Genomic DNA, 20,120 nt, shown 5'->3' with positions numbered 1-20,120 from the left:
AGAGGAGAGGTAGGGGGTGGACAGAAGGTAGGGTCAGAGACGCGTGTGGAAAGAACAATGGAGGGCACAAGGGACAGCTTGCAGCTGAGCATATTGGGCCCCAGAGGAGGCAGATGATCAATGATTATCTCCCTTGTGAATTCCTGGTGGAGCATCATTCTACTTCCCAAAGGACCACGGGAGGGTCTGCAAGGAGGAGAGGGCCGCCAGGCTGGGACTGTGGGGATAAGAGCAGCATGCCCATGTGGTAGCAGGGCTGGGACCCCCTCATTTCTATCAGGGAAGGGGTTTTGGGTCATAGGAAGTCTATGGATCCCTCTGGGGGCGCCCTCTGGATCCCTTCTAGCTGCACGTGGCCTTTGTAACAAGCCAGTGCAGGAAGGGCCCAAGTGCTCCTATGACATTAAGGCTGTAGTTTCCCAAGGAGTGTGAGCAAGTCCTGAAGGTGGGAACCTGTGCATGGAGCCCTCATTCAAAAGAGAGGAGTGTTGGCAGGGGTGAAGTGGGGTAGGTTGTGGACAGGACACAACTTACCTTCTTCCCCAATCATGACATCAAGCCCCAATCAGGGACAGGGCAGAGGACAGCTTCTGTGAGGGAGGAGCAAGGCCCAAGAGGAGCCAAAGGCTGGGACTGCTCATACGAGAAGAGAGGCTACAGCAGGAGGTCTGGGGGAGGGGATGCCACCAGCTTCCTCACTGTGAAATAATCCTATATAAGAAAAGCCTAATATGCTAAGTGTCTGGTCATCCGTTCAACCAATCAAAGTGTAATATGCTAATGATATGCTAAGGATGCTCAACTGCTCTCTATGATGTGCACTGACCACCAGGGGGCAGACACTCCAACTGGTAGGTTAGCTTGCTGCTGGGTCTGGCCAATCGGGACTGAATGAGATGGGCTGGACACACCCTGGAGCTCTCCCTCAGTCCCTCCCCTGCTGGACAACCTCCCGTGTCCTGCCCCACCCTGATCATGCACTGGTGGGGTCCTTCAGTCTGGCCTGCACCCTCTTGCAATCTGGGACCCCTCGGGGGATGTCGGAGAGCTGATTTCGGCCGATCCCTCAGGACAGGATGAGGGACCCCACTGGTGCATGAATTCGTGCACTGGGCCTCTAGTAAATATATATTGGTCTCTGCCCTCGCTCTCTGAGACAGAGCTCCTCAAATGCTTGTAAAGGGGGATGTTAGGAGAACCTTCTTTTCTAATATTTAGTCTTTGACCCTGGTTCCTTACAGAGCTCCTTGACCTTTGTCATTTCCTGAGTGCTGGGAACTCTTGGTCTAATGAGGCGACTCTTGATGCTGAGCTCCTTCCTGGGCGGGAGTTTTCCCCCAGAACCACCAAGACATGATTAGAAGCTTGGAACTTGGGAGAGGAGCTGGAAGTGGAGTTAATAACTGATCACGCCTACATGAAGTCTCCATAAAAATCCCCAAAGGGTAGGGTTTGAAGAGTGTCAGGTTGGTGAACACATCCACATGCTGCAAGTGACACATCCCAACTCTATGGGACAAATCCCACCCTATGCATCTCCTCCTCTGCTTGTTCATCTGTGTCCTTTACCATATCCTTTATCTAATGAACCAATAAACAAGAGTAAGTGTTTCCCTGAGTGTGTGAGCTGTTCTAGCCGATGGTCAAACCTGAGGAGGGGGTCGTGGGAACATCTGATCTGTAGCCAAGTCAGACAGAACTTGTGGGTAACTTGGGGACCCACTACATGTAACAGGAATCTGAAGTGGGAATAGTCTTTGGAACGGAGGGAGCCCTTAACCAGTGGGGTGTATGCTAACTCTGATCAGCATCAGAACTGAACTGAGTTTTAAGACACCCAGCCAGTGTCAGAATTGGATGGTGTAGGAAGTATAGCGTGAGAGTAAAGGAGAATTTCCTAGACAGCCATCACCTGATGGCCTGGAGACAGGGCTTGAGGCAATGACCTGCACCATAGGCTGCTTGACAGAGATCCCAGCCCTCTGCACACTAGGCTGGCCTGAGGGCCTCTGAGGCTGGTCTGCCTGTCTCTGTTCCCCTGCCCAAGATCCCAAGGTGGCTGGAGCCAGCAGGGGCCAGGGGCTCACCATCCACGCCACTGAGGTTGCTCTTTTCACAGGCCTTGCGGATGGCCTTGTCCAGGATGCCATAGTCAGTTTCCTCCTCCTTGATGGTGGGGAACAGGTCTGACACGATCCCAGAGAAGAGCTTGAGGTCCTCCAGCAGGAACTTGGGCACGTTCACGTCACGGATGGCTCGGAGGCAGATTAGCTCCTGCAGCAGAGGCCGGAGGAGTCTTCAGGGTGGCCTAGGCCAGATGCCCCTCCAGCCGCTCTGGAGCCCTCCTCGAGCCCTCTCCCAGGCACCCCTCTGGAGTGCACTTACCTCATCCATGCTGGGGTTTTCTCGCTTGAGGTTCCCAGCAGCCGAGATCACAGTTTTCACAGCTCTCATCCCGAAGTCGTAGTGATCCTGTTACCAACGCACAGGAGGGGGTAGGTGTGCACTGTCCCTTTGGGGGCTTCTGCCTGGAACACTCTGTCTCCCACCTGGCATCCGGCCCATTGCCCAGCTTGCAGCTAAAATGTCACTTCCCCTGCAGGCCATCCATGACCACCGGCAAGCCCCAGCCTAGGCCAGGCACCCTCCTTCAGGCTTTCCTACCACCTCCTTCTTCCCATCCTAGCAGCCTCTCCTTTTACCCTTCTGTGCCCCTGCTTGACTGTTGGCCCCTGAGGGTAAAGACTCTGCCTGGGTTGCAACTAAATCCCTGCAGCCCCAGCATGGTGCCAAGAGCAGGGAGGCGCTGAATTTTACTCACAAAGTGAACAAAGGCGTTTCCCATGTGTGCCTTTGAACTTCCTTCTAAGATTCTCTTATAACATCTCTCCGAACCCACCCTTTCAGTCACACTACCATGGCTTTTCCCACTGGTCCTGTTTTTCTTCATTATACAGCAGGTGTTGGGAACAGTTCAATTTATCAGATTGCCCCATGGTGCAGGCCACAGGATACATCTGGACCCACAGACTAGACATCTTGGACTTGAATGAAGGGACTGGGCTTGATTTGGGGTCACTGTCATTTGAGAAGGGCTGAGGTTATTTCCATGGAATAACTAATGATATGCTAAGGCCGCTCAACTGCTCACTATGATGTGCACTGACCACCAGGTAGCAGATGCTCCAACTGGTAGGTTAAGCTTGTTGGAAACTAAGTCCTAACTGGTAGGAGGAATAGTTGCTCTATTAAAGAGGAAAGCATTTAAATAAATAAATAAATAAAATAAATAAAGAGGAAAGCATTTTTGAAAGTGAATGGTTAGAAGGAAGGTGTGTGGAGGTATCAGCACCCAGGATGCACTGTGGTGGACAGCTGTTTTTCCCAGTAATAGATTGTGTCTCCTCCAGCCCATGGGTTTTGGTGGGCTCCACCTGGCCAAAGGCAATATGGTTTTCCCTTAGCCACAGTGCATGAATAGGTCACCCAGAGAGAGGTGACCTATACTAGAGACTTTTTCTGGAACTATTAGGAAAGAGAAACCAAGCTGGTGGCATGTGAACCCAGACAGAGCTGGGTCTCATCTCTGCCACTGCAAAGGGGATGTTGAGAATGGAGCCAAACAGGAAAGCTTGTCCACCAGTGCTGGTGCCCGAACCAACAGTATCTACCCTTGAAACCTCGGCTCAGCACACTGAGTGCAAGGCCCACGGCTGGGCGGCTGGGCGGCTCATGTGGGGGGCTGGCTATCCCACTCTGTCCACATGAGGCCAGGTGCATTTGACCTGAAGCCTTGGGTTGTGTGGCTCCTGGCCTCCTCATTAATGGCTGACTCTCCCCCATCCCTGATCTAGCAGGGTGGGCATCTGTTCCTGGCTCCTGCTCCTGCTCCCCTGTGCACTGCATGAGCCTGGCCAGTCTCTTAGCTGCTTAGGGTCTCAGTGTCCTCAGCTGAGAAATGGGGATGTAATTCCTATCTCATGGGGTTGCTGGGGGCAGACAGCGGCTCTCAGAGCCTGGAAGCTGGTTGGGGCAGGGCCTCACCTGAGAGCTGAGCTGCTCAGAAGCCAGCTTGAAGGTGGTGGTGATCTTCTTGGCCAGCATACTGGCTTCATTGAAGCCAAAGGAGTAGAGGGAGATCTCAGCGATCATGGTGTAATCCGGAACCATCATGGCCACTTTTTTTTAGAGCGCCTGGGGCCCGTGGTGCACATGTGAACGGAGAGGCAGACCTTCCCGCCAGAGCACTACCCACGTTATGGGCGGCCTCCTCCCCCACCGATGCCTAGATCCCTCTGGACAGCATGCCTGCCCAAGCTGAGGCTTACACGCCTCTGTGGCTGGACCACTCTGCCCATTAGAAACTGGCCTTTTGTGCTGACCTGAGTCTGTCCCCTGACTTCTCCCAAGCTTGGGACAACTCTGGGGCCTCCTCTCCATGCCTAGGGATGGGCCTCACCACCTCTGAGCAGGAAGGCTGCCGGGGAGTGACGCCCCTGATGTCTGGCAGCTGTGTGCCTTTCCTAAGTGCTTTAGCATCTCTGAGCCCAGGCCACAGGCTCCGCTGCCTCCCAGTGCCCAGGGTGGCCTACCAGGCCTGAACTCACCTTCAGGTTATCAGGCAGCTCGGTGCGGCCGGCATACCCTGGGTTCATAGTGATAAACACCGCACAGGATGGCACGAGTGGGATCTCGATGCCCTCAAACATGAAGCGTTCCACCTATAGGGTGGCAGGGTTGACTCACCTGCCCCTCCTCTGGATGGGCCCCTCATCCCCTGTGGATGGCCTTGTCCTGACTATAGCTGGTCAGCCTAGACTGGATCCCTGATGATGAGCTGCCTCCTCTCTCAGGATCTGGCCTAGGACCTCCAGTCCCAGTAGCTACCTATGGCCTCCCAGGTCCTGGCTACCTGAGGTCTTCACAAATCTTCTATCTCCCACACCCAGACCTGAGCAAGCTTAGCACTGACTGAGACCCAAGGCCCTACTAGTTTGGAGTTGTGGCACTTGCCAGCCTCCCAGCTCGTGTTCCCAGGAGAAGACTGCTGGCCACTCTGAGCAAGGGGCCTCTTCATCCACTGCAGCTTGGGTGGGAGCCACCCCCAGAGTGGGGTAGGGATGTGGGCTACCTGACTGGCTACAATAGCCCCAGGGAGAGCTCCAGGTAGGGGAAGGGGGAAGTGCCCAGTCCTCTATAAGATGAGAGAGGCTGGGCTCAGGGCAGGTTCAATGCCTGGCTTCTCACCCTGCAGGGAGGGGAGCCACAAGAAGGCAGAGGAGTGGCAGGTATAGATGAAGTGATGAGGTGGTGACTTGCGGGGGTTGGAGGGGGATGGCTCACCCGCTGTTGCTGCGCCTTCTGGATGGTGGTGATCTGCTGAGCCACCACAGACAGCACCTCAATGTCGATGCGATTGAACTCATCGAAGCAGGCCCAGGCCCCAGAACTAAATGGGGTGAGAACAAGAGATGGATATGAGTTCAGAGCCCACCTGACACCACCAAGCCCCCTCTGGCTCCACTGGAGAAGAAGTGGCCATAGTGATCTCTACCAGCTCAGCCACAACCCTGCTGCCTACCAGCGTCCCCAGTGCTCACAGGGGCTGAGCCTTTGACTCCTGTTATCCCCTCCTGTTCCCTCCCCATTCTGTGAGGCTCCTCTTGGCAGTGTCCCCAGGAGAGCTCAGCCTTCCTGCCCTGGCCTGTGCCACCCTCACACCAGCCTCACCTGGCTAGGCCCTTGAAGAACTTGCCCATGGCCATGAAGTCGAGCTGATCAGAGCAGTTGAACACAACAGTCTGGATGGCCAAGGCCTTGCCCAGGTCTTTGGTGGTCTCTGTTTTCCCTGTGCCGGCTGGGCCAGCTGGGGCACCCCCAAACTTGAGATGCAAGGCACCAGTCAGGGTCAGATAGCACCTGCAGGAGAGAGAGGAGGTGCACACGGATTCCCACAGACATAGAGAGAGAGCCTCCCCTGCTTGGCCCCGAGGATGAGCAGCTCTTGCTCCTCCTTCTTCTCAGCACCCAGCTGTGCGCAGGCCTGGCTACTGGGGTCAGGATGGCAGCCCCTGTGCAGTGCTTCCCCACCCCACCCCACCCGGTGGCCTGGGAGTGAGTGCAGGACTCACCCCCAGGGGACACACACCTCTTAGGCAGGGGTGGCAGGCAGAGCCAGGATAAAAAACAGACACCCACCGAGAAGGCTGATCTGTGGCCACACTTCACTTCCCTTAGTCAAAACCCAACTTGAAAACCTGCTACTAAATACAGTCGGCAAGAGGAAATGACTGATTATTCTGGCATGTTGAAAGGAGTATTTGGGTGGAAAAAAATTGTAACGCTCACATCCATTAATGTTTATTGAGCTATGAGCTTTATGCATCAGCTCATGAAACTCTCATAACCACCGAAGGAAGCCACAGAGGAAACTAAGGCATAGAGGGGCTGAGTCACCTGTCCAAGGTCACTCAGCCTGTGACAGTTGGAGCTGTTTTTGTTTTGTTTCTTCATAGATGCCTTTTATTGGTCTGACCAGCATGACTAGTAGGGGGCATAGGCAGAGCTCCCCTATCTGTCCTGGCCATCTTCCCTTTCCTGGGAGTTCAGAACTCATCCCAGGGAGAGGAGTGTCTTAGGCAGGGGTGGCAGGCAGAGCCAGGATAAAAAATAGGTTTGGGATTTGAAAGGGGCTCAGGGTGATGTAAAAACATAGGGTTACCAGACCATCCAGATAATACGTCCATCAGGGTAGAGCAGAGCCCATTTCCCTGCACAGGCCCCCTTCCCTTGCAGGGGCTGGAAGGGGTCAGGAGGAAGAGCTGCCCTAGGGGCTTCCTACTGTGCCCCTCCTGCCATCAGCGTCTCCCAATGTCCTCAGCTTCCTTCACGCTGTGCGCCACGTAGGATTTTTTCTGTCCCAATCCTTGAATTTTTTCTCCTGCTATTTTCTGCTTCTGTAACATCTGACTGTAAATTTCCTCCCCGGACTGAAGAATAAACATTCTTCCTACACGTTCCTACATGTTAGTTTCGTCTACCAAAGCCATAATCTCTGTATCTGTAAGATGGGCATGCTTGCTTGTTCTGTTTAGCGGTTTTGCATATCTTGCTAGTCTGTATGTCTGCAAGCTTCACCTTCTGTTGAGTGTAAGTGACTGGCTTGAAGCTCTTTGAAGGCCTTTTCAACTCCAGATCCACGGGCGCTGCAGCTCTGTGCCTCCAGAGCTGGGTTTAAACCCGAAGCCCATGCTCATGCCCCTGCATGCTCTGACGGACTGGCTGCACCTTTTGTCCCTGCTCTTCTGCACCAGCTGGAGCTGGGGGAAGGGTCCCAGTGTGGAGAGCCTGTGGGCAGGGGGACTCTTACCTGTCCGTGAGGGGTGTGATCACCAGCCTCCCGCTGTTGCCTAGGTACTCATAGCCATAGATGAACTCAGCATTCACAGCTCGAATGTACAGGTTGTCATTCGTCCAGTAGTACCTGGAATTGCAGGAAAATGGGTTCCCGGGCCATGGGGACCATAGGCCACCGGGCAGGGTATGTGGTTGAGGAGATATGGTTCTTTTTAAAAAAATATATATTTTATTGATTTTTTTACAGAGAGAAAGCGAGAGGGATAGAGAGTTAGAAACATCGATGAGAGAGAAACATTGATCAGCTGCCTCCTGCACACCCCCTAACTGGGGATGTGCCTGCAACCAAGGTACATGCCCTTGACCGGAATCGAACCTGGGACCCTTCAGTCCGCAGGCCGATGCTCTATCCCCTGAGCCAAACCGGTTAGGGCAAGATGTGGTTCATTTGGTGAATAAGGGCATTACGTACCTCTGCCCAGCTGTCCCAGGGCCTCGAGGACTGAGAACAGCAACTGTTGATTGACTCTCCGCCCTCACTGGCCCCAGCCTGCAGCTGCTCTGACCCTGGTGGTTTCCGGGCCAAGGTCTCCTGCCTCCTCACCTCAGCTGTGAGATCCACTCGAAGTCATTCACAGTGACCACCTTCTCCTGGATCAGCTTGGCCACCACATCCTTGGCATGGACCTCAATGACAATTAGTGCTGATAGCACTGCCCGCTGCATGCGGGACAGCTTCCCTCGCACCAGGGCCACCAGGTCGCTGAGCTGCAGGAGTTGGGGGACACTGTTGGGCAGAGTCACGCAAGGGGTAGGGTCTCTCTCCTTTGCACAGAGGGTGGGCTTTTGTCAGGAACAACCCCTCTATCCCGTGGGCTTCTGATGTCTGGGATGGGAGGGGCACAGGGAAGGTATGGTAGCATGAGAAGCCTGGCAGGGAAGTGAACAGAAATGGAGACACACACATGGCATCTGCTCCCTGTAATGTATGGTGCCATCTGAACCTGCAAGGGCCAGGTGTGGGGCCTGGTGAGGAGCTTGAGGAAAGATGTGGAACAGCAGCTGTAGTGAGGATGGTGCAGGATATGGCTCCCTCAGTGACCAACTGGAGAGGGAACCTGCCTGGACTCAGAGCTCTCCTCAGACCCCCAGTCCCTCCCGCTGGTGGCTGGTTGTGAGGCACTCATTTCTGGGGTGTCTGACCTGCTGTTTGGATCCAACCCAAGGCCTCTTTCAGGCTCAGTGCAGGAGAGAGCTCCTGGAGGGACTGGGATGTGCGGGGAGCGGATGATGACCCCCTGACTCCCACCTGCTGGGTGAGCTGGGGGAACAGCTGGTTACTAATGTTGCTGGCCTCCAGGGCCTTTTCCACATCCATAGTCCAGTAGGTCTGGCACCCAGCGATGGTCACCTGGCCGGGCCAGTTCAGAACCCACTGGGTCCTGGGAATCTGGGAAGATAACACAGGCAGGGCTGACCCAGGCAGCTGGCAGTCCCAGCCCTACAGCCTTTTCCCCTTAAACACAGGTGTGTGCTTTGGCCTTTTTAAAACTCCGGGCTCAAGTGGTTAATTCCACCTCAAAAGCAGAGAAGCCATTAAGCTCTGGGCCCCTCAGGGGTGAGCAGCCATCACTTCCTCAACAGAGACCTTGAAGCAGAAGGTTGGGAACGCAGGATCAGGGACATACAGCCTTGGATTCAAACCCTGGCTCTGCCACCTGTGAGTTACATGCCTTTGGGCAGAAAATATCTCTGAACTGACTTTGTAGGATAAGGGTTAACCCCCAGCCCTGCTGTTGACTGTGGGGCTGGGAGAGTAATGTGGGTGAAGTCCCAGCCCAGGCCTGGCACATAGTGAGTGCTTAAAATATAACAGCAATTGATTATTATTAAGAGCAAGTCTCATTTTCTGGAGCCTATTTTCAGATTCCTTCTTGAGCAGGCCTCAAGAACCCCCTCTCTCCAGAGATCCCCAAGGCTGTAGCTTGAGGATGAGGCATGCAGGCAGCCCAGCTACCATCATAGAGGAAAGCGCAAACAGAAGGACGACGAGGCTGGGAAGCTGTGCTGGGGTGAGAGGCATGACTCACTGTGGGGTAGGCCTTGATGGCCCTCTCGATGATGTCCCGTATGCTGGTCTTCATGCTGAGTTCCACCTCCCGCAGCCAGTCCTCCACGTTGCTGGATGGGTAGATGGAGAAGGACAGCTGCACCTCCTCACCCTCTGCTGAGTACATATGTGTGATCTCCAGGTCCTCCTGGAATAGCAGCTGTGGGTGGGGCAAACAAGAGCGGGGGCTGCACCAGGTGTGCCCAGAGGCTCCACCCACCATAGCCCCCGAGCCGACCTGCCTGTGCCCTTCACCTCCAGAAGACAGCCCTGCCTCAGCAGGGCCCACCTGAACATCTGCCTGGGCTGGGCCTTCCCTGACTGTGTATTCAGGCAGGATGGGTCTGCCTTGTCCCGAGCTGTGGTCCAGCCAGCCCACTTGGGGAAGGAGGCTAACCCTGCCTGCAAGTCCCCCTCTTGCACAGGTCTGTGCAGCCTCCCTTGTAGGCAACAATGAGGACAAGGGGAGTCAGGAGCCTCTAGCCGCATGGGTTTCTCAATCCAGCCAGCACCTCAGTGTATTGTGGGGACAGGGCTCCCCTAGATGAGTTGAGAACAGGGTCCCCAGTCCTGAGCTGGGAGTTTTGCAGCTGACCTTCCTCCCACAGGTCCCAGGTGCATCTCACTTGCCACTTCATTTCCTGCTAAAAGGACTCAGGCTAGAGAAGAGCTGTTCTCCTTGGGAAGGAGTCCCAATGCTCCTGGCCCTGAGCCCAAGGCCTGAAGCCCCAGGCCCAGTCACCCACCCGGGCAATGTTCTCGAAGCACTTGCGCAGGTGGGGCTGCACAGCAGTGGGATCCTTTGTCTGGGATAAGATCTCAAGTAGTTCATCATCTGACAGGAAGTAGAATCTGCCAAGGGAACAAGGAGAATCTGGTAAGGGAGTGGGTCAGGCACCCCCTGAGGCCCAGCTGTCCCAGTACAACTGAACCCCTGCAGCCCAGCCTGGGTGGGGTCCTCAATGCCCAGCCATGTGGGCAGGCACTGACAGAGTGGGCATGGGGCAGGTGGTTCTCACCTGGGGAAGGCCCTCCTCTTGGTCTCCAAGTACTCGCTGAGGCCCTTTTGTACCAGGTCTAGCAGCTTGTTGCAATCCCGCAGGCTGTCCAGCAGCCTCTGGTCAGAGCACACATTGATGACCTGCATGGCCCGGGCCAGAGAGAAACCAGAAGTGAGCATGGTCCAACTGGGAGGCATTAAGGTGGGCTCAAAGAGCACCCATATGGGCCAGAGACCCTCAGTGGGGCCTGGGAAGGGCCAGGGGCAGGAAAATGGCCCTGAGCTAGGGGTTGCATGTATCACCTGTGTCAGTCCCACAGACAAAAGTCCATGGTCAAAAGAATTAGGGTTAAACAAAGCCAAGGGGTTTAATTTGCTGCGAACTTTAAAATGATAATGTGGACGGAAAATTTCCATGAAGACACTCATGTGTTTCTGAGGAGTGTCTCTTATGACTGGAGAGCTCACTTGGCAACACAGGCCAAGACCAAAGCCTTGGACTTGTTCTCTAATCTTTCTTGTTCAGGGGGAGATGAGACCAGGAGGCTCCCAACAATGTGACGGGGCCGTTAGGGGTCACGGCTTCCCCATCCCATCCCCGTGTGAGCTCACCTCCCGGTTTTCGTAGGTGTTCTTCATGATCTTCCTCCAGATCCGTTCCATCGTCTGGTAGCGTTTGCTCTCCACGGGCAACTGCCGATTGATGTCCTCAGAGCTGAAGATAGGCTCCAGGTAGAGCCAAGCCCGCTGACAGTTCAGCCACTCCTCCAGCACTTCCTGGGCAAGGCATGGATTGTCAGCGCCCAGGGTCCAAGAGGGGGTTCCTGTCCCCATGACCTAGACAGTTCACCACACCAAGTGCTGGGCAGAGAACTGGCATCAGAGCCAGTGTCTGTGGGGAAATTTCTAGATGGCTCTGTCAGCCACAGTACTCCCAGGAACAAAGAGGCTCCATAAATGCCTGCCCACCAGAGAAACCCAAGTCCCCCACAGGGTGCCTGAGCCTCCACAAGAGCTGGGAGCCATCCTTCCCTAGGAGGAACCACACCCAAACCAGCAAACCCTGAAGTAACAGAGGAAAAATCCCCAGTGCATGGAAGCCCAATCAGCCTCCTTGCCTGACAGGACTTTGGGGTCTATGACCCAGAATTCTCTGAGGTGTACTGGGACTTGAGCTTGAGATCTGTAAAATACTCTGAAACATTAGTTCAAGAGTGAGACATCTTCAAAGCAGGCTCCCTCCCCTCCTCCCCCCAATTTTGCCTCCAAATTCCCCTTTCAGGATTTATCTCTTGTCTTTTCCGATCAATGCAAACTCATTCATTTCATTAATTCATTTATTCATTCATTCTCTTCCTCTTGAGATGCGTGTCATGGTCAGCTCTGTGCGAGGCCCATGTGGGCACCAGGAGAAGCAGAGGGGAACAGGATGTGGTCCTGCCCTCAAGGAGCCCACAGTCCACTAAATGGCCAGTTCTGCCTCTGAATCACCAAGAGCCTGGCATGAGCAACATACTCTGTAAGAGGACCTGACCAAGGGCTATGACGGGAACGCCTTGCTGGCAGGTGTGGGGAATCAGTGAGGGCTGCTTGATTCTAAGCCTTGGAGATGGAAGGTACAGATGGAACTCCAGGTGCAGGGGACAGCGTGAGCAAAAGAGGGAACCCACGGATAATACTGAGCAGCTCCTGGATCTCTGGGTGATCTAAGGAACACACAGACAAGACCTCCTCACTTGGATTCTAGCCTTCACTGGAGGTTTCCAAAAAGCTGCTGGGAGGCCCCGGGGAAGGGGCTGTCAGAATCACACAGGCAGGCCTCGCCCCAGCACAGTGTTCCAAGGCTCTGTAGACAGCCCTTGCCTCTGACCTTGAAAGCTCTGCTGAAGTACAGTCCCTAGTGCCCTGGCAACCTCACCCCAAGCCAGCTCTGAATGAGACAGAGTGGGAGAAGGCATAGGGAACCTCAGGGCTTTGTGGTGTCTAGTCCAGAAAATTCCAAGACTGGAGGTTCTAGTTGTCCCAAGTCCAGGCAATCCTTCGGAGGTCTGCTGGCAGGTTTCAGGCCCTTCCTTAGCCAGAGCTTTTGACCAAATAGTAGGCCACCCCCACATCCTGAATTGCCTTCTCCAGCAGCCAAACCTTAGAGATGGAGAGCCCCATTCTAGTCACCCTCCTCTAGACGATGGTCCTGCCAGACAGCCAGGAGACAAGGCTCTCCAGCGCTTTGAGCACCACCCAGACACCATAAAGAGCCACTTATGGGGTGGATGCTGCCAGGGTAAGGGAGGAATAAAGGAAGGCCATGGAGGGCCCACCTGAGTCAGCTTCAACTTGTTCTCCCAGGAGTTGATGCGTTGCTCAAAGGGCTTCTTGTAGGGCGAGAAGGACATGCTCTGGGTCATGACAATATGGTCGTCAAGCAGCTGTGAGGCCTCATCTGGGCTCTTGAGGATGTAGGTATCTGTCTCCTTGTAGGGCAGCACATTGAACTGGATGGCTGACCACTCCTTCTCCATCTTGTCCAGTGCCTGGGGTGGGGTACAAGTCAGTCTGGGTCCTGAAAAGGGCTGGCCCACATTCTGTCTGACCCGCACTGCAGGAAAGAGCAGGCTCTGCCTGGCCATGACCTTCCCTTGGGTCCCTCTGGCAAATACTTTCTGCTTGTCTGGCCAAAAAATCCCCCATGGACCCTCATCTGAATTCAAAGCCAACTGGCTCGCACACATGTGCTACATGAGTACAACATGCATATACACGCATATTGGGAGAAGCTAAGGTGCTAGTTAGGAGCGCTGGTCCCAGTTACAGCCCTTACTGGCTATGTCACCCTAACAACTTGTTGAATCTCTCTGAGCCTTAATTTACTCATTCATTAAATAAGGGCAATCCTATTAGCTCCATCCTGGGAGAGGAAGTCACCTGAGAGGAAGTCACCTAAGTAATAACTGGTCTTCTCCACCCACGTGTCATGGCCAGCTCTGTGCCAGGCCCATGTGGGTACCAGAAGCAGAGGATGTTGTCCCTGCCCCCAGGGGACCATTATTAACTCACTTAACAGAATGCACCTCAACCCTTAGAACTGGTGAAGGACCTCAGGGATGGAGCCCAATACTGCCGTCCTCCTGTGTTGTTGGGCAGGGCCTGCGTGGGGCAGGGTGAGCCCGCTGGCTGCCCACCTGCTCAATGGTGTACTCCTTGCCGGCCACCTCAGCCACCTTGCTGATGCTCGCAATGTGGTCCTGTAGGTTCATCTCAAGGCAGCGGGCGAAGGTCAGGTTGGCCTTGGGCCTGACATTAATGTTGATTTCATTGGACAGCACCTCCCAGTGCCGGTTCCGCATGCCAGGGTTTCGTAGCCCCTGGATCAGTGGGATGTATGGCTTGAACTCCTCGATGCGGGCCCGGATGTCCAAGGCCACTTCCTGGCAGGCTGCCGGGCGGGGTAGGCGGGTGTGAGAAGCAGCCAGCACAGGCAGGGAAGCAGGGGATGGACTGGCTTGGTCACCTACCTGGGATGTCCTTGAACTGCTTCACACACTTGTGCATGGTCTTAAAGGACTCAATAACATTCTTCTCTAGTTGCTCAGCATCAATGGCTGACAGGGGGTCGTTCATCCAGCTCTCGGACCAGCGCAGCCAGTCAGAGGCTGTGGTCCAGAGGTCCAGGTAGGGCTGGAACTCCTTCACCATCCTGGAGAGTTTGTCGTACTGCAGGGACAGAAGACCCAGGGCTGCTTTAGGGTTATCTCTCTATGCTGCTCCTTTGGGTCAGGTCCCGTCCCCATCCTTGCTCCTGGCTGCTGTCCCTAATCCTGCCCCATGGACTTGAGCCTGGACTCCATTCTTCCTACCTGCTTCAGGCTCTGGGCTCCGAGTGGCTGAGCAATGTCTGCACTGACCCTCAGGTCTCTTGCCTGGTTCTAGCCAATCTCCTTGCCTTGAGGGCCAAGGGTGGGTTATCTCCTCTCTGCAGCCTGCTTGGTCCTGCCCCCAAATGCCAGGGCCCTGCAACCTGGTAGCTGGGTTCTCATATAGCCACAAACACAGGGGATCACTCTCAAACCCTGGGAGTTAGAGGATAGGGTGCCCACAGGAGGCCTACGTTGGTGATGGGCAAGCCGAAGATGCGCTCGCGGTTGTTATAGAGCGCGGCCAGCTGCTGGCAATCCTTCAGCTGCTTCTTGACTCGCCGCACTTCATTGGCGATCTCGTGTGCTCGCGCAATCTCCACGTGTATGGAGAAGCCAGCTACCACAAGCTGTGGGTCAAGCAAGGAGCAAGGAGTCAGAGGCCTCTGTGGCCCAACCCATGCCCACATGCACCCAGGAAGCCCAAGGTCCCTAGGCATCAGCATCTCCCAGTTCTGAGAGCACTTTCTTCTCCATGAGTGAGCAGGCAGCTGACCCATCACAGGCAGCTGACTACCCTGTGGTAACATAGCAAAATCAGAGAAGGACCCAGTGCCCTGAACATGAAGCCCACTGCCCACTGGGCATGAAGGATGCAACAGAAGAGTTGGGGCTCTTTGCTACTCTGAATTCTTCTGGGGCTTGCTACCCAGACACCCCTCTGGCTTCTCAATTCATTGTTTTTTCAGTTCATTCTTTCAGACATTTGTTCATTCATCCACCAATTCTTCCATCAAACATAGCAACTCCTGAATACAAGAATCAAGGCCCGGTCCTGGGGAAGTGTGTGTGTGTGTGTGTGTGTGTGTGTGTATTGGGAGCCAATCCCAGCAGAGCCTCAGCCAAACCCTACCTGCAGCCCTTCCAGCTTCTCCTGGAAGTTGTTCTGATCCATAATCTGGATTTTGTGGAACTTCTCCTCTTCTTCCATGTGCTGCTGCCGCACCAACTCTATCTGCCCGAGGATCTTAGAAGGCCAGTTGTTGGCAGCCCATCTGGATGGGGCAGGGGTGGGGGTATCACAGCTGAAATCAAGATGGCCTCTGGCATCTTGGCAGGGCATTTCTGGTGTGACTGCACAGCCATGGTCACAAGGATATTTGAAAGCCACTGTAGCTTAGCACCTCTTGCCCTACCTCCTGCTGTCCACCACCCACCTAAGGAGGGTGGGGACCAAGCTCCCACTCACTTGTCATTGAAGTCATCTGTGCTGAGGTTGTAATGGAATTCATCCATGATCTGGTAGTCATCCATGACCTTCATAATCCGCTCCTGTAGGGACAGGCAGTGATGAGAATGCCTGTGTGCCTGGGCTCTCCAAGGTGATGGGTGCTAGAGAGAGGCTGCTCTCTTCCAGAGAGGGGAGACCTGGGGTTGGGGAGGAGGCATGGGGTGCGAGGCCAGCATTGGGCTCAGAGCTCCAAGGGCCATGGCCACCACACCTCCAACCTTCAGCCCCTGACCCATCTCTTCCACCCTTCTCACCTCCTAGACAGCACAGCTCCAAACTTTCACCGTGCACCCAGCCTCATAGCTCTCCCTAGCCCCACCTGTCTTCTGTATCTACCTCACCTCTGGCTTCAGTGTTCCTGATCTCCCAGCTCCTGCCTTCAGACCTGAGCAATGGTCCATAACTCCCAGCTCCCAGTTCTCGGTTTGCCCACCTGACATCTAGTCCCACCAGGATCTTGGACAGTAGTACCCCCGGCCCCTGGCTCCCATGTGTGTGCCTCACCTCCAGCAGCACCTGCTTTTCAGGGATGCCCTTCATCCACTCTCGAAGCTCAGCCAGCTCCTCTATGCTATTCGGCTTCTCGTAGATCTTGCGGCTAATGCTGCGAAACTCCTCACAGATCTGGCGGTGGGAGGGCACTAGGGAGGCCAGGTGCCTCTTTCTTGCCTTCCCTGGGGCCTGCTCCCCGTTCCTGGTCCCCAGTGTTTCCAGATAAGAAATTTCTCCCACTCCACCATATCCTGCAGCCGGCTCACTGGGGAGCTGCAGCCTTGCGGTGGGGCAATAGCATCACCAAGCACACTTCACCTTCTCCAGCCTCCTGGGCAAGCCAACACACACACACACACACACACACACACACACACACACACACACACATTCTGAGGCCTGCGCTTGCACACCCTCAGCTCTGTGAACCAACCCATCTCAGGGTGTTTGTTCTTCATGAGGAGTTCCCAGTTCCCTACAAGCTTAGAGGAGGTAGCAGCACCCCCTTTCTGCCCCCCCCCCATATGGGACAGCTCTCTGTAGACAGCCAGGGTCAAGGCAGGATGACTTCCAGGTCCTTTCACTGGCCTGGTGTCTGCAGACACCCCTGACCTTGACTGGAGACATCTTGCTTGTTGGAGTTCACCCTTGACGCAAGGGTACAGGTGTTGCTCCGTCACTGGGGCTGGACCCGGGGGGAAGTGGGAACTTACGTCTTCCACCTCCTTGTGCAGGTACTTGGCCAGGATGTCCAGCATGGAAGTGGCCAGGGCCTTGCGCTTCTTGGACAGGCTCTGCTTGACATTGTCCACATTGATGTAGAAGGGCCCAATGACGATGCTGCTGGGCAGCGAGCTGTCCATGATCTCTTTCTCCCGTAGGTGGGTGAGCACCACCCTCTGCACCTCCTCAGCTGATGGGCATTTCGTCTGGTAGGCCCTGTGGACAGCGGGCACACGAGGAGTAGAGGGTGGTGAGAGTATGCATGGGGGTCACACAGACACACACAGACGCACGCACGCACACATGCACGCACTTGAGGAATGTGGCGATGTCATTGTTATTCAGCTCCAGGTACTTTCTATACTTCTTGGCGTAGGCCTGCAGTGGGATCATGGCCTTGCGCACAGCGTTGGCGATGGTGGCCCTCAGCTCCTCCACCAGGGGCTCGTGAAGCCCCACTGACTCCAGCAGGGGGTTACCGCTGATGAAGATGTCCTCCATCACCAGCTGTGGAGTGGGGGTGAGGCACAAAACTGGATGAGCCATGAGCAGGTGGGCAGAGGAGTTGGAAATGTGATCCAAAGACTGAGTGTGGCCACGCACAGAGAGCATGGTGGGGGTGGGGACAGGGCAGGGCTGTGGATCAATACAAGACCAAAGCCCCATAGAGTCCACCAAGGGGCACTGCCTTTTCTGTCTGTGCCTGACTCAACCCATTGCCAAGGAAAGAAACAGATGGGACAACCAGGTCACTGATGGCTCTGACTGACCAGCAAGGAAGACAAGAGGGGACTGGAGTTACAAAGGCTGCTGGACCAGGGCTTGGGCTCTGTGCAGATCTGTAATGAAACGGGGACTTCTGACTAGAGTGTGGCGGTTGGTCTGTGTCCACATCTTAGCTGAAGAGAGAGGGCAGGAGCTGGGTGGGGCCAAGAAGGTGGGATCTGGGTCAGACATGGCTGTGGCAGAAGTGGGCCAGTGAGCCCCGTTGGCATCACAGGTCTGACAGCAGCCATGTGACCTTTGGCTAAACTTCCCCCGAGACACATGACAAAATGTGGATGTTGATGGTTCCCAGCTCAGCTTATGGTGAGGATGAAATGAGCTATTCAAGAATTAAAGGGCGGAGCACACTGCAGCCAGGTGGGAGGCCATGATAAAGCTGAACTGCTCTCATGCTCAGGGCAGCACCTGGGGCTGCGGAAGCCATTAGCAGCCAGAGCAGCAGGGGCCCGGGCCTTGGGGGTACCTTCTCCAGCTGGGGTACTGCGTGGGTGGCCAGAATGCCCTTGTCGAAGAGGTTGAGCAGAGATGTCTCGAACTGCTCTAGCGGTGTGCTGTAGTGCACTCCTGAGCTGTCCAGCACCAGGTCCACGATGAACAGAGGATTCTTCCGAGGCCTGTGGGGCAATGCGGGCTGACCATAGGCAGGGGCCTGAGGAGGCCTGAGTGCCACGGGCCCAGCCCTCTGCTCTTTCTGCTGCCATGGTGGCTCTTGAGCTCTCCATGATGAGACTTGCCTCCTCCCTCCTCTCAGAAACCTCCAAGTTACCAGAGAGAAAGCCCCAGGCCAGCCAAACAGGCTCTGCTATTCCAGCCACTTACCCAGAATTCCATGCGCATCAGGGAGGGGGAGGACCCTCTGTGTGGTCTTGAGTTCATCAGGACAGGTTGGCCACACCCTGGGCACTGTGGCTCCCCACTCTCTTTGGGAGCCCTCTAGCCTTGGCTTCCAATACTCACTACATATGACAACTCTCAAACCTGGTTACTAGCTGGGCCTCCCCTCTGCATTCTGGATTGCCACCCACCCACCCGGACCTCTGATGGCATCTCAATCATCCCTTGTACCCTGAGTCCTGCCAGCTTCCCCTATACCTATGCACTGCCCCAAATCTGTCCCACCAAGTCCCAGCCCTGTCACCCCTTATCTAGACAATGGCAGAAGCCTTGTTCTTCTGTCTCACTTGTCCCCACAAATCCAGAGTATCATTCTAGAATGTAAATCAGATCATTTCTCCCCTCTGATAGCTGCTGACCAAACTTAGAATAAATCCAGCCCTGATCATGACCCCAGGAGGCTCTGTGTGATCTGGCCTGGTCTCACCTATGTCACCTGACCAGCCTTCCCTCCCCTCCCAATGCCAGCCACAGCTACTGGCCTCTCTTTCCTTGACTGCCCCAGTTTTCTTTCTCCCTCCATATTTCTGCACATGTTGGTCCCTCCACCTACCCCACATCTCTTCCCAGCTGGTTTCCTCCCTGTCTCAAGTCTTGGTTCAGATGTCACCTCCTACCTGAACCCCTGGCAAAGCCCCTTTCCTCCCAGGGTCTCTCACAGCCCGTCAAGATAGGCAATGACTATGTCTATTTCTCTCTCTCTCTATTCTCCTGTGAGTGCAAGGGTCATGCCACTCTTATTCCCCTAAAACCTGCCTGTTCCTGGCTCAGAGAATATTTCTCAAATGAGTAACTCAGTGACTGACTGAGAGAATGAAGGCCACAGAAGAAATGCAAGCCAGGACGGAAGCCAACAACCAGGGTGGAAGCCAGGAGCTCCCTGCTGTCCAGGATCTGGCAGTGATGGGCACCCTGACCCTGGTCCCCTTGGTCCCCACACCCTGCACCACCCTAGCCACTGGGGCCTGGCAAGGAATAGTTCTGGTGTCAACTGGTGCCTCGGCCCAGGGGGCTCACCTGTAGGGGCTGTTGATGAAATCTTCGCCCCATTCCATGTCATCAGTGCAGTCAAGCACACTGTAGCAGGCGTCACTGATGAACTGGGAGAAGCTGGTCAGCGAGTCCTGCACCAGGAAGCGCAGCGTGTCCTGCAGCATGTACTTGATCAGCTCCATCAGCTTGCGCAGCTTCGACATGAGGTACACCGCCCAGTTGTTCTCGTAGAGGTTGTACCAGCCCTTGCTCATGTCCCGCAGGCTGCTGCGCATGGCCACCTTGAGCGTGCTGATCCAGGTGTCCTTGAGGAACATCTGCACCTGGAGTGGCCAAAGGTGGCATCACGTGGCCACCCTAGGGAACCGCTGCCCACAGCTGCCATGCTCAGGGACTCTAGACACCAGGATGCTCTAGTGGCTTCAGGACTCAGATGACTACACAGGGATCTCCCCCAACCTCAACTTATTGACAATCCCTGCCAACCAACACCCTCCTGCGACCTTGTGAACCAGGCTGCTCTGGGGGAAGCAGGGCTTTCCTTCCAGCCAAGGGAGAGAGACACAGAGACAGAGAGACAGAGACACCAGAAATGAGGCAGAGACATAGAAGGGAGCAGAGAGA

General features: G+C 55.0%; 1 protein-coding gene across 1 annotated transcript in view; it reads right to left on the bottom strand.

The window, feature by feature from the left end:
• The window catches only part of DNAH1 (dynein, axonemal, heavy chain 1), a 67,928-nt gene that overhangs the window by 29,539 nt on the left and 18,269 nt on the right, over nt 1–20,120 (bottom strand). Inside the window, 24 exon segments of the mRNA XM_015569177.1 lie at nt 2,088–2,274; nt 2,386–2,472; nt 4,045–4,194; nt 4,608–4,721; nt 5,344–5,449; nt 5,731–5,919; nt 7,370–7,483; nt 7,961–8,124; nt 8,666–8,806; nt 9,447–9,626; nt 10,213–10,318; nt 10,486–10,607; nt 11,079–11,243; nt 12,785–12,997; nt 13,646–13,899; nt 13,979–14,177; nt 14,572–14,727; nt 15,231–15,372; nt 15,567–15,649; nt 16,113–16,232; nt 16,814–17,039; nt 17,137–17,330; nt 18,073–18,223; nt 19,521–19,819. Coding sequence (XP_015424663.1) covers nt 2,088–2,274; nt 2,386–2,472; nt 4,045–4,194; nt 4,608–4,721; nt 5,344–5,449; nt 5,731–5,919; nt 7,370–7,483; nt 7,961–8,124; nt 8,666–8,806; nt 9,447–9,626; nt 10,213–10,318; nt 10,486–10,607; nt 11,079–11,243; nt 12,785–12,997; nt 13,646–13,899; nt 13,979–14,177; nt 14,572–14,727; nt 15,231–15,372; nt 15,567–15,649; nt 16,113–16,232; nt 16,814–17,039; nt 17,137–17,330; nt 18,073–18,223; nt 19,521–19,819 — 3,862 coding nt within the window.

This window comes from Myotis davidii, unplaced genomic scaffold, assembly GCF_000327345.1.
Source record: "Myotis davidii unplaced genomic scaffold, ASM32734v1 scaffold725, whole genome shotgun sequence".
NCBI lineage: Eukaryota > Metazoa > Chordata > Mammalia > Chiroptera > Vespertilionidae > Myotis > Myotis davidii.
The sequence above is the reverse complement of the archived record's forward strand: the minus strand, read 5'-3'. Positions and strand labels throughout refer to the sequence as shown.